This window comes from Odocoileus virginianus, chromosome 8 (assembly GCF_023699985.2).
Source record: "Odocoileus virginianus isolate 20LAN1187 ecotype Illinois chromosome 8, Ovbor_1.2, whole genome shotgun sequence".
Lineage (NCBI taxonomy): Eukaryota > Metazoa > Chordata > Mammalia > Artiodactyla > Cervidae > Odocoileus > Odocoileus virginianus.
In genome coordinates this window covers 69,966,088-69,979,746 of record NC_069681.1, presented here as the reverse complement: position 1 = coordinate 69,979,746, position 13,659 = coordinate 69,966,088, and the positions used below count along the sequence as shown (strand labels likewise).

At 43.2% G+C, this 13,659-nt stretch overlaps 1 protein-coding gene across 3 annotated transcripts in view; it reads right to left on the bottom strand.

Moving 5' to 3' along the window:
- PARP4 (poly(ADP-ribose) polymerase family member 4) overlaps positions 1-13,659 on the bottom strand; it is a 69,494-nt gene that overhangs the window by 54,442 nt on the left and 1,393 nt on the right. For all 3 annotated transcript variants that reach the window (XR_011489077.1, XM_020915116.2, XM_070471621.1), the window contains exons 2-8: positions 9,838-9,970; positions 8,440-8,641; positions 5,559-5,625; positions 4,355-4,430; positions 3,483-3,596; positions 1,285-1,434; positions 644-781 (exon numbers count right to left, since the gene is read on the bottom strand). Coding sequence is in view for 2 of the 3 variants with exons in the window: in XM_020915116.2 (XP_020770775.2) it covers positions 644-781; positions 1,285-1,434; positions 3,483-3,596; positions 4,355-4,430; positions 5,559-5,625; positions 8,440-8,641; positions 9,838-9,969 (879 nt within the window). In the remaining variant the exon portion in view is untranslated. The remainder of the gene's footprint in view (positions 1-643; positions 782-1,284; positions 1,435-3,482; positions 3,597-4,354; positions 4,431-5,558; positions 5,626-8,439; positions 8,642-9,837; positions 9,971-13,659) is intronic.

Below are 13,659 nucleotides of genomic sequence, written 5' to 3'. Positions count from 1 at the left end.
TTATTTCCAAACTGGGCCGGACTTAACTAGAGGAGGGAACCAGAGTCCTGAGTGTTGGTGTGTCTGCGTCCATGTCCGCGTCCACAGAGAGGAGTTCTCACCAGGGAACTTCCTTCCACACGACACATTTAGAAAGACATCTGGATCAGACTCAGGGATGAAGCCCACCAGAACACCTTTCTCATCACACAAGCTCCTTTGGACTTGACCCCATTACTTTCTCCATGGGTTATTTCAATGTGCTGGTGCAGCCACACATGCTCTACCCTTGGGAACACCTTCTTCACCTGCTCCTTCAATTGTACACAATCAAGAAGAGCCTCCTGATGGCTGCAGGTGCACCTGCCCTTCCCCACATGGTCGAAGGCTCAAGACAGTCACTCTGAAGTGGACCAGGGTCTGTGCCTTCTCTGAGGACCTGCAGCACCTGCCCTGTGCTGCTCCCAAGGCTGATGCTGCAGATAGGACTCTAGTTTCCTCAGAAGCCCACTTCCCAGCAGCACCCCTCACGCCCCTCTCTCCAGTGCGAGAAGGAAGAGCAGCAGCACAGCGGGAGCCTTGTTCAGACGAGGCGCAGGCCTCTAAACCACAAGCAGGAGGCAGGCTTGACTGGCAGAACCTGCTTCCAGGACACAGCACTCACGTCATTCAGGCTCATCATGCCCACGGGTCTCAGCAGCGTGTCCTCTAGGCGGCCGAGGGCTTCTGCCCAGAGCATCTCCACCAAGGCACTGACCTCAGGGCTCAGGGCACTCGAGTTTATTACCTCCTCCAAAAGCAACTGCAACCACAGAGAAACACCCACAAAGAGTTCATGAGTATGCTCCTTTAAACCTGAGATAAGCAGAGGTGTGAGAGGAAAACAGCCCATGTCATCCCAGGAGAGGGTGACTCTTAACCCCAGGCCGCTCCCAGCTCGTCCCTGCTCCTTGTCCTCCTCTCTCAACCCTCTTCTCTTTTACCCCCACGCTGTTTTCCCTCCTGCCTTTTTCTTCACCCTGTAATTCTTTAGGCCTGCTGTAACATCAAAGATGAAGTGGCACTAAAGGTTGAGGACCCTGACTCCTGTTCTGGCTCCCAGTGAAATCTCTGGGAAGCTGGGAGGTCTGTGGCTTATCCTGGGACTCACTCCCCACTTGACTTCGAGCCTCTCTGTGGGCCCCTCTTCCTTTCTTTTAACTCCTATTCTCGTCTCCTGCCAACTTTTTATTTGTCATGAAGAAAACATTTCTGTTTAATCTATTTAATCAGTAATACAGAAGAATATGTAGAAATCAAGCTTACTGCTTGCAGTTTTTCAGATGCTAACTGGGTTGCTTCAGGTGTAAAATGTTCTTTCAGTAGAAAGCCTTGTTTCTTCAGCTCCTCAATATAATTCTCATAGTATTCACTTGCGTCTGCAGAGGTTTTCTTCACAGAGGACTGCCTCCTGGTCTGTAGGTTACAGCACGTAGCACAGTGTCAGAACATGAGCATACGGTAGCCTATTAGCACATCAATCTTTAATGAACACCTACTGGGTACCATGGTAAGGGTGGGGGGAGGGGAAACAGGATCACAGATAAGGTGCCTCAGCTAGTTTCCTGCTGTAAAGGAGCTTAGAAACTAGCTATTTCAAGGAATTACTTAACATTTTCAATTCTTGACAAAACAGCCTAAAACCTGCAAGTTGGGGGGAAAGGTTGAGAGGCACGGCAGGTGGGAAAGAAGTACTGGACTAACGAAAGAGCCTCAGGACATGTGTTCAGAGCCCAGAATCTGACCTTACACACCATCCTACCCCACTTTGAAGTCTGGCTTCTAGCCTTCCAGAAATGAGAAAAACCGGGCGAGGGGAGGAAAGAAAAATACCTCAGAGATGAGGCATCGTTAGAGACAGGCATAGTCTAAACGAAATGACTGCCCTAGCCAAGGAGAAAGGGAGGGGTGCTGGCAGGTCACGCAGACCAAGGCAGAGGCAAACACTGTGGTTATTCCCGCTGTCCTGATGGGGTGTCTGTCCTCCCCAAATCCTGCCTTGTCCCAGCTTCAGTGAACATGGAGGGCTTGCCCAGTAGGGCTGTGGAGACCCTGAGGGCTGTGCATGGGGGGTGGATCACATAGGGCCAATAACCCTGCCCCACTGGCCGCAGGACACACACCACATCCACATCACTCCATTCAAGAAGGTATAAAAAAAAAATGAACAAGGGCCAAGATTTAATAAAATCAATAATTTTTACAAAAAAAAGGTAAAATTTAACCTAATTTTGGAATATTTCTGCCACGATGGATTAACAAAGGACAAGGGCCAGAGAAGCTCTGTCTGTCTCATCAGGGAGGGTTATGCCCGTCGAGGGAACAGACTCACACAGGAACAGGAGGGCCAGGCTGGGGGAGGGAGGCTGGGAAGGCAGAAGCAGCTCGACACATTCTACCTGGTTTTCAACTTGATTTTTACTTACTTTCACCCAAGGACCTAAATTCTCCACAAAACACGGTCTACATTTCTGGGCAAAAGGCTAACAAAGTCTTTCTCCTTCTTGGACATACTTACTTAACCTTGGTTTAATCTTTTAGTCCTCATGGAATCTTGATAGGTGTGGGATACCAGCTATAATATTTGGCAGAACTGCTTGGGTAATGGAGTCCTACACCAGGACTGGAAGTCAGCAGTGAATGCCGACAGATGGCCAGCCTGAGCCCTGGGCCCAGGACTGTGTAACTGTCTCCCTGACGGGCATCAGGAACCTGGGGGCATCAGCAGCAGTCTGGGCCCTGAGGAGATGTGGTTCTCCTTCCTGGACGACAGCTGACCCCGCTGTGGGGAAAGGGTGAAGCGGGCTTGTCCTGAGCCTTAGAGAACCACTGTGTGGTCACTCAAAGGGGAGCCTGTGAGCCTCCGGTCAGTTAGCGTCTCACTAAAGATGCTGACAGGGCTGAAGGCTCTACAGGCGCAGGCTCTGGGTTGTTTCTTTCCTGTAACTGTCTTAGGTCAGAACCCTGCCATTGACCTCGAGAAGGTTGTGGGCACGGGCAGCCCCGCTTGCTGTCCCTGAGCCCAGGCACTTCACACATATTTCAGTAGCAGCTGAGTCACGGCAGGGGCGGGACCACGCTGCGCTGTCAAGCCGATTTCCAAGGGTGGGTGTGTGGTCTTTTCACCTCACACTAGGTAGGTGTGAGGTACAGGCCTCGAGGTACAGAGCAGAGTTTAATGAAGTGAGTGAAGGGGTCCAGTGCCGAGGTACAAACATTAGGAAAGTTTCTGTCAGTAACTCAAGCAGGAGCAGGAACCCGCATCCCAGGGAATGTTCTCCTGGCTCCCAGCCTGCCCTCCTCACCTCCATACCCCAAAAAGAGCACCTCTCCACTTTTCAAAATGGTACTAGCTAAAAAGAGAGAAGCTAATGGATTGGCTGGTTCAACTGAACCAGTTTTTACAAAATTTGCTATCAACAAGGTGGACAATAAAAACATAGGCTTCACCACGAAGCCCTTACCTGGGTGCCGGTGGCCAGGAGGAAGTGTGTGCATATCAGAAAGCCACGATCCCCAGGGCCCTGGAGGCACTGCAGCTCCACCACGGCTGTCTCCTTACCTCCCTCTGTCACAACCTGGAAAACATGTTGCTCTTTTATAAGCTGCATTCACTAAATAACAAACCACACACTCCATTTAAAAATGTTGATTATAAACCTGATACAAATTATATCATTTGCAGAAATAATTTAGAAAGTAATTAGAAAATATAAATCATCTGGAGTCTACTACAGATATATAATCACTATTAATATTTTTTTATATTTCCTTCTGGAAATTTTGTTATAAATATACCTGTATATGTTTAAACCATCCCACTTTCCACATTTTCTTAATCAGAGAGGAAGTGTTATTTTCAAGTTACATTTTATTAAAATATCTTAAAAATACAAATGGAGCATCATTTTAAATATTACTTTATTTTGCATTTATATGATATCAGAGGAAAAGTTTTTTTATTTTTTTTAATGAAAAATAATGGAAATTCAACATACTGTAAATACTTGGTGTGAAATCTACTCTTTTAAAATACAAGAAACTGTTAACAGAGAGGAGTATCTTCATTTTTTAATGTCATATTAAGTTTTTGTGCTGTTTATATTTTTATTATATTTTAAGCATATATAAGTATGCATTTCTTTCATAATAAAAACACTAAAATCAAACATTACATTTTAAATGTGAATTTTTTTACTATTAAAAATCAACTCACATATTAAGGAGTATTCAGGAAATGCACAATTTTTCAAAAATAGGAAAATTATCAAACAGGAAAAATAATTAGAAGACTTTAAATAGCTTTGTTCCCTCAACTAGAAATTAAGACTCTTACTTTTTCCAAGATGTTATATTTTGCAACTTCAAAATCTTGAGGAAGATGAGGAATTTCAACATCCTCTGCATGAAACCTGAAATTGGTATAATACAATTTTAATATCAAAATGAAGCTTTAGACTAAACAGACTTTTCGTAAAATTTTTCTTGTAGCTTTCCTAATTCCATACAAAATACATTGTAAGTTCTTAATACCTCCTTAGATATTCTAAAGATCACAACAAGGTCCTGTGGAGAGAATGGATTGATCCCTCCCATACACAATTCTAGAGCTCTGAGTGCTGTGAGTCTGCTGCAGAGGTGGGGGATGACATGTGTCATGGAGATGGGGGTGGGGAGACCTATGTTCACCCTGGGCTCTGGCCCTTGGAAGCCAGTCACTCCAGAGGGACCCATACCTCTCCAGACTACAGTCAAGTCCTCTTTAAAATAAATTAGCTAATTAAGAAGCTAACTAATTAATTAAGGGTGTCATATTTCTCATAATCTGTACTTTTATTTTTGATATTTGTTCTCTCTTATAACATGAAGACTAACAAAGTGGGATCAACTGTGATATCTAAATGACACTGCAGCTGAGGGTATGTACACTTTAAGAAGCCGTATAGAACTTTAGACTCATATACTTCATTTGGGGAAGGCTATGTTATTTCTGTCTCTATTTATTTATTTAAAATATCAGTTCAGTTCAGCTGCTCAGTCATGTCTAACTCTGCGACCCCATAGACTGTGGCATGCCAGGCTTCCCCATCCATCACCAAATCCTGGAGCCTGCTCAAACTCATGTCCATCGAGTTGGTGATGCCATCCATCCATCTCATCCTCTGTCGTCCTCTTCTCCTGCCTTCAATCTTTCCCATTATCAGGGTCTTTTAAAGTATCAGGTAGAGACTAATGAATGGTCTTTACTCAGAACACTGCTCAGGAAGGTAACAGAAAGAGCAGACTGCCCAAATCTCATCTCCAGTGGTTTTTCTTTTTTAAAGTCAATCTAACAATTACATCTAGTCTCATATAATACTGACAAGATAAAAATAATTTTCACTACAGTAAGTGAATAACTAAAAACTTAATAAAGAGTTAGATAAGCAAGATAAATTAAAATACTATAAAAATATGGATGTACTAAAAGCACTTTAATACTGAGGTTTACAAAATATTTCACAAACTATGTCAAGTCTTAAAGATCAGAAGTAGATTACTTAGTGAGTTCAACAGTGTTCTCCTCTGTGGAACTGTCCAGGAATGAAGAATCATTCATTTCCATTTCTAGAATTCAAACAAATAAAGCACGTCTATTACTCAAATATATATTAAAATTAGTTAGCAGTAAATCTTGCTATGCTGTTATGTTTTCTTAGGTGTCCTTACATTAGCTATGGGCTTCCCTTATGGCTCAGCTGGTAAAGAATCCGACTGCAGTGTGGGAGGCCTGGGTTTGATCCCTGGCTTGGGAAGATCCCCTGGAGAAGGGAACGGCTACCCACTTCAGTATTCTGGCCTGGAGAATTCCATGGACTGTATAGTCCTTGGGTTGCAAAGAGTCAGATACGACTGACTTTCACTTTCACCTTAAATTAGCTATGGGCTTCCCAGGTGGCACTAGTGGTGAAGAACCTGCCTGCCAATGCAGGAGACATAAAAGACTCGTAATCTAAGGACAATACAAGAAGAAAAGAGGAAGACAGATTAAAAGTTGGTGAAAACAAATTTTTGTACTTCTATTTATTGGGCAAGCGAGAAGCGCTCAGTAACAGGTATGCAATTTCAGGTGGCATGTTCCTGCCCTGAAGATTATGGTGAGCGTGGCTATGAATGTGTTTCTTATGCACCATGGATTTGAATGAGCTCCTGAGTGTCATCGTGTCTTCAATGAAGGAACTGGAGAGGCTCCAGCTAGGAGGGGATCAAGGCACATAAGTGAGGCCTAACACATTTGCTTCATGTTTTGCTTATAGAGGAATCGTACCGCCATCACCCAAATGCCAAGACTGTACTTTGTGAGGCTCACTTGTTTCTCCCATCCTGGGTCTGGGGGCGCTGGCACTGTCCCTGCAGCTCCAGTCTGCAGGTCCGATGTGTGCTGCTGTGGGGGTGGACCAGCCATGCCCCATCTCCCCTTCTCTGAGGTCTCACTACCTACCGCAGCAGAAGGTAACACCGAGAGCGGCACTACCCTGAAGAAAAATAGGTGGTTTTTTGTAATGTGCTAAGGAACTTGGTCTAAATTACCAGTGTCAATTTTCATGTTTCAAGGGCCTGCCAAGACTCTCAAGTAAACACCCATGCTCTATCAGATGCCCAGTGTGTGTGAGGTGGCTGCAGACCTCAGCCTTGCAATGACCGTGCTAGCCACTGTGAATGGGGGAGGGGAGACGGTCACAGGAATTAAACTTCAGCTGAAAGAGGTTCATAAGTTGCCAGCCCCAGGCTAGATGTTCCAATTTCCAGAAGTACCTAGTGTCAAGACAACTTCAGGACCTAGGAGATACTATGTGTCTTCTGCCTTTACATTTGCTATTAACATCACTGAAAAGAAAGCTGTTGGAAGTGATACATTTTTCTCTGGAATAGAAAATACCAGAAGTGATGAGCCAGACTTTGTGTATTATCTGAAGGATGGGGTTTATGGTTCTTTTACAAGTAAACTAAGGACTTAAATACCATGCCGAAGATTCACAAGAAATACAAGGATGAAGTTTACAAGCAGCCCGTTGGGTCCACCCTGTGATGAGCTTGATCATCTGTGGAAAACTCTCTTCTTGAATATGGGAGGCTGGCTTTTCTCTGATAGCATGGAAACAGATTCTTTTCACAAACCATCTGCTTTGAATGCTTTTTCAGAGCCAGCCGTTTATCACAGGATGTCATTCAGTGACTGGCAAGAGGGGAGGACACTGCAATCACTTCGGACACAATGAGGGTCTTCACCCACTCAGCCAAGCCTCCAAGACAGCTTCTCCACTGACGCTTCAACAAGTGTCAGCACTTTCTTTAGAAAGATCTGAAGTATCAGGTGAAGTTTGTCTAGTCTACATTCCATTGTGGAACAACCTGAACAATTTATTCTGTTAATTCTCTTGAAAACAAAAACCATTAGTATTAGGTGTTTGGGACCAGATCAAACCAGCTTTCATCTATAATTCATTGCGGGTAATTGGGAGATTTAGGTAGTGTGTTCAGATTTAAACTTGACACTTTGCCCTACCTTATATGCATTTAAAATTAAATATGCAACAAAATGGAGGACGTGGTAGTGATAGAAGCCTACTCACTGGGTTCCCCATTAAACAATTTACATACAAGTAGTACAAGTTTTCATATTAAGGATTCACATTAAAAAGTCTTGTAAAGTCAACATCTTTCACTAAGATATATCAAATGATAATGGAAGACCAGTGCTGACTTCAGCAGATATGTTCAGTGTATATACAATGTGTAAATTTATACTTAGAACAACAGTTTAATAAATGTTAAAATTGCCTCATAGGATGTTGTATTTAATAAATGTTAAAATTGCCTCATAGGATGTTGTATTTAACCTAATGTAGCCTTTGTATGACCACAATAAAATTTTGAATAGATTAAAAAAAATTACACATCAAGCTTGCTGAGATTATCAGTTGTTTTTGTAGTCATTTTGAATCTGAGTGTATCAGACGGAACACTGAGAAATCTATTTCTATTGCTAAAGAAATCTTTTGCCCTTCACTAGTTTGCTGACCCTTTTCTGGGATGATAAGAAGCCTGCTTAGTTTCACAGTATTTGGACAATCTTTTGCCAATAACATCTTTGATAAACCAAAATGTTTACTGTAGAAACTCTAATACATTAAGTGTGTGTGTGCTCAGTTGCTAAGTTGTATATGACTTTTGAGATCCCGTGGACTACAGTCCACCAGGCTTCTCTGTCCATAGGATTTTCCAGGCAAGAATACTGGAGTGGGTTGCCATTTCCTTCTCCAGGGGATCTTCCTGACCCAGGGATCAAACCCACATCTTCTGCATTGCCAGGTGTGTTCTTTACCACTATCAACACCTGGGAAGCCCCAATACATTAGGCACTTGACATGAAATACTTACTAGAGCTGCTCCATTCTTCATTGGAAGCTGGTGTGATGTCCAGTGACTCACTGGGACCATAAATCTTTGTATCCAGCAGTCTCCTTTCTTTGATAGATTCCCATACAAAATCTGGGTTTGCAATAAGAATATGGTTCTTCTGAATAGACTTCAGCTGATACTGGCTCAGAACATCAGCATTGTCTAAGATTACATGTGTGCACTGAGAAAAAACAAGTAATTATGCATTAGTAAAAACAAAAATTAAATTATTTGTACCTATTTTTTACCCCATTGGTACTAATATTTCTTAGATTTCTAAAACTCTTATGAATGACAATCTCTAGTTACATAAAAGTTTTAAAAAATCAACAGAGTATGGATATGGGTGTACCGTAACTGATTAACCAACTAACCACCTCATCATAAAAAGTAAAACTTGAAGTCCATTTGTTAGACCCCAGGCCTGAAATGCAGTGCCTGCCCCTAGGGTGTGCTTCCCTCTGGGTCACTGGGGGGTCCGACTCCACCTGCCCCTTTGTGGATCACAGCCCACAGGGAGCCTGCTTGTTCTATAAGGCATGTCCTACTCCAGCCAGGAGGTACTGGGTGCTTCTCTGGCATTTAATACTTTGCCTGTGAATGTCAGAAATGAAATATCCCAATTCGGCACCAGGTTAGGCAGAATCACACAACTTAATCTATCTCACCATCTCTGTGGATGGATGAATAATTCCTGCGTATTCTCAGTCCATTTTCTGGGTAGAGAATGCCAACATGGTCTCTAATTTTAGAAACTTGTCCATCTTTTTGGACACTGGTTTTCAATATACATAAACATCTGAAATGTGCACACCAGGTACTATAACAAAGGAAGTAGTTTGATACGTGACAGTGAAGAATTATCTCTCAAATTGTGAAGTGGAAAAGTAAATGCAGAATGTGTGTTTTCTGCGTCTGGGCTGAAACAGAGCTGTGTGCTCGTGTGCCCTCACGTGTCCTCGTGTGTGCTGTCTATGCAGAGAGCAGCTCCAGAATCGGGAACCATGGTGGGAAATAAGTTAACTTATTATTATTTTACTTTTTAGATATTCTACAATGTGTAGATACTTCATATTTACTCAAAAATAAATTGATAAAATTACAAATCAACAAATTAAAATAAATAAATAATGAACACCTTTGAACCGCTCATTCTACTCTTAAGGAAGTAACTAAAGAAACGTATGAGGATGGGACAGGAAAACATCCAGCACACCACTGTCCACAACAGTGAAAACTGGAAACAACTGCACACCTTCTCCTGCCTTTTCTGGCTTTCTCCTGCTGCCGATTTCCTCTGCTTGCCCTTCTAACCATGACTTGCCCTCAGGTAATGCACAATGTTTATCATACAGTTCTCATAAAATTTGAAAATACCTGAGCATTTAATAAAAAGGAAAAATTTCCACCATTTTCCTTAATATCAGTTTGTAGTTTTCTCTTCTGTTGACGAGATAAGTGCTTGACTTTCAAACAGAAGGTACAGTTTGCGAAGATTCCCACAGTCATCCTGTAGGAAAAAAGTTTCAAGTCAGAGTTCTTAAGGAGTCTCTTTTCAGTGAATACAATCGACAGTGAATTTAGGATTGTTCTACAGGAAAACTGTGAGGCAGTTGAACGTTATTTTTTTAAAAAGATATTGCAATCATGTTATAATCACAAAATCTGAACATTATCCAAGTTTATAAACTGTATGTTGGTTTCTAATTTTTGTGGCAAATACTGTAACACCCCCAGATTCTCTTGCATAGACTCATGATATTCATCTTAATGAAAATGTAGCAGATTTCGGTTATAAATAGGTGTGTTTTAAGACTATGAAAGTGAAAGTCACCCAGTCATGTCCAACTCTTTGCGACCCCATGGACTGTATAGTCCATTGAATTCTCCAGGCCAGAATACTGGAGTGGGTAGCCTTTCCCTTCTCCAGGGGATCTTCCCAACCCAGGGATGGAACCCAGGTCTCCCGAATTGCAGGAGGATTCTTTACCAGCTGAGCCACAAGGGAAGCCCAAGAATACTGGAGTGGGTAGCCTATCCCTTCTCCAGGGGATCTTCCTGACCCAGGAATCAACCGGGGTCTCCTGCATTGCAGGCAGATTCTTTACCAACTGAGCTATGAGGGAAGCCCATTTTAAGACCATAGAAGCATTTATTTCTAAATTAAAAATTAAGATTATGTGACAGTGAAGCCCTGAATTTTTACATATAATTCTTCTCTAAACTCAAAGAGACTCATTAGTTACACAAGTTTCTGTAAAACCAGTCTGGGGGAAAAATTTGAACCATTAGTAGTAAAAATGCTGTTATGTTTAGACATAACAGAAAAAAAGAAATACTTCTAAGAAAAATAAACATATTTTGAACTGAAAGAACTTTTATCTGTATTTAATAATAAACTAATGAATAGTGAGATACTGGGTTTAATAGACTAACTATTTGTCAGGCTTTGAACCTGGAGTCTTCTCTGACAGCTTGTCCACAGTGAGCTAGCACTTCCCGGAAGGCTGCGGGTCCCACTGGGTTGAAGACGGTCAGTGAGCAGGTGTCCCTCTCAGGATGGCCTCCTCCACTGCACCTGCCCTTGACCACTGGGTTCCCTTGGCTGGAGTCCCATGGGAGTCCCATAGGCCCTCTGCTGGACTATAGTGCCCATGGGAGACCCAGAATGCACCTGTGTGCTGACGACCCCCAGTTTAGCACAGAAGGTTTACTGCATCTCAGCATGGGCCCCTGACATGCCCAGTCTCCTCCTGGCCAGTCCCCACCAGGGTGTGGTCCTAGGTCAAGGCCCCCACCTGTCATGGGTACCTGCCATAGGCAACGGTTCCCCTCATTGCTGGAGCTAGGCTCTCTCCCACATCTACAGCCCTCCCCACCCCCCACAGTGGAAACTGACTGTTTCCCTACCTCCGCTCCTCTGTGCCTCTCATCCCTTTGCCACACTGAAGTGTGAATAACCATTTTCTTATTTTGAAAATTGCGTTTCAAATGAAATTCAATTTTCCTGTCAGGGTTCAAGGCCTGGCCTCCCCGCAGCATCATCCTGGCCCAGGTGGCTTTTCTTCAGGTTGGCAAACCCTCAGGGCCTTCACACAGCTGTTCCTCTCCTCGGGACCCTCCCACTGCCACCACTCACACTGGTGTATCCCACCCAGGACCTAGTGGTGTCTGCCCAACCATAAACAAACTAGGGCTTCACATTTCTTGTTTCTTACATGGTCTAAGATCTGGTTAAACAGAAGTGTCTGGATTTAACTTTGCCTTTCTGCAGCATTAATGTTTACTAACTCCAAACTTCACAGGTGTTGACTGTCTTTCACATGCAGATAGATTCATAATTAGAACTGTGCATAGATAAGAATGCTGACAGACACTGTGAAAGGTATGAGACTATGCTATTCAGGTTCATCCACCTTGCTCTCAGTCTCCAACACTGGGAACGCTGCGTTGGCCGGGAATCCAACCTGGCCAACCGTGAACTGCTTGGAAGGCAGCTACGCTCACCACTATACCACCAACTCTGCACACGTATATGCAGTACACATGTATTAAAGAAAGAGCACCTGTGATCCCTCCATCCAGAAATAACCCCAACTGTTGATACTGAGATATTTCTTTTTGGTATTATTTTTTCCCATATCATTAATATTTTGTACAGTATTCTTATAAAATGTTATTTATTCATACTGTTTATTTAAGTTTATGGACAGTTTCTCTAACTTTTCATGAGAATTTTCCTATGGCACTAAATGTTCTTCAAAAGAATTTGTAGTGGTGCATAAGCTTTCTGTTATTTAACTCCTACCCTGTCATCAGGTATTTGGTTATCTAAACTTGTTCATTATACATTTTGAAGAAAATGTTAATATATACTTTTTCCCTGTGTGGTAAAGTATACATGGGCTTTCCTGGTAGCTGAGCAGTAAAGAATCCACCTGCAATGCAGGAGATGTGGGTTTGATTCCTGGGTCAGGAAGATCCCCTGGAGAAGTAAATAGCAATCCACTCCAGTATTCTTGCCTGGAAAATTCCATGGACAAAGGAGCCTGGCTGGCTACAGTCCATGGGGTTGCAAAAGAGTTGGACATAACTAGCAACTAAACAACAACAAAGTATACATAACATAAAATTTACCATTTGAATCATTTTTAAAGGAAATCAACCCTGAATATTCATTGGAAGGACTGGTGCTGAAGCTGATGCTCCAACACTTTGGCCACCTGATGCAAACAGCAGCCTCATTGGAAAAGACCCTAAATGCTGGGGAAGACTGAAGACAGGAGGAGAAGGGGGCAACAGAGGATGAGATGGTTGGATGCCATCACCGACTCAATGAATGTGAATTTGAGCAAACTCTGGGAGATGGAGAAGGACAGGGAAGCAGTTCACGGGGTTGCAGAGTCGTGTCCGACTGAACGACTGAACAATAATCATTTTTAAGCATACAGCTCAGTAGCATTAAGAACATTCACGTTGTGAAACCAGAATATAAAGATTTTAAACATATTAATAAATCTCTGTCCATGGAATTCTCCAGGCAAGAATACTGGAGACTGTTGCCGTTTCCTTCTTCAGGGGATCTTCCCTACCCAGGGTTTGAACCCAGGTCTCCTGCATTGCAGGCAGATTGTTTACTATCAGAGCCACCAGGGAAGTCAGGGGGGGAAACGCCAGCTGTAAAGATGCCAGATTGGGTGGCAGTGAGCCTCCTCTGGTCCAGCAGAGGCTGCATGGGCAGGAGAGAGACTGACACTAAATTTTGTGAAACTTCAAGTCTGGCCTTGACTCCTGTCTTCCTGCAGGTTCTGTCTGGAGTCTCCTTCAAACACCTGCCTCTTCTGCGAGCAGCTTCCTGACAGACACATACCACCCGTTTCTTCTTCTCAAACTTTCTCCACATGAAGTCAATCTCACATCTTCATTGGAGACTGCTCTGTTGTATGTGAGCTCTGGGTGTCTTCCATCCATCAGGCCCAGTTCACTTCAGGTCCGAAGAAGCTCCAGGACTCCCCTCACAAATCCCGTCTCTATTTAGAAACCATGGATGCATCTGGGAGCAAGAGGCTCACTGCCACCCAATCTGGCATCTTTACAGCTGGCGTTTCCCCTCCTGGCTTCCCTGGTGGCTCTGATAGTAAACAATCTGCCTGCAATGCAGGAGACCCGGGTTCAAACCCTGGGTAGGGAAGATCCCCT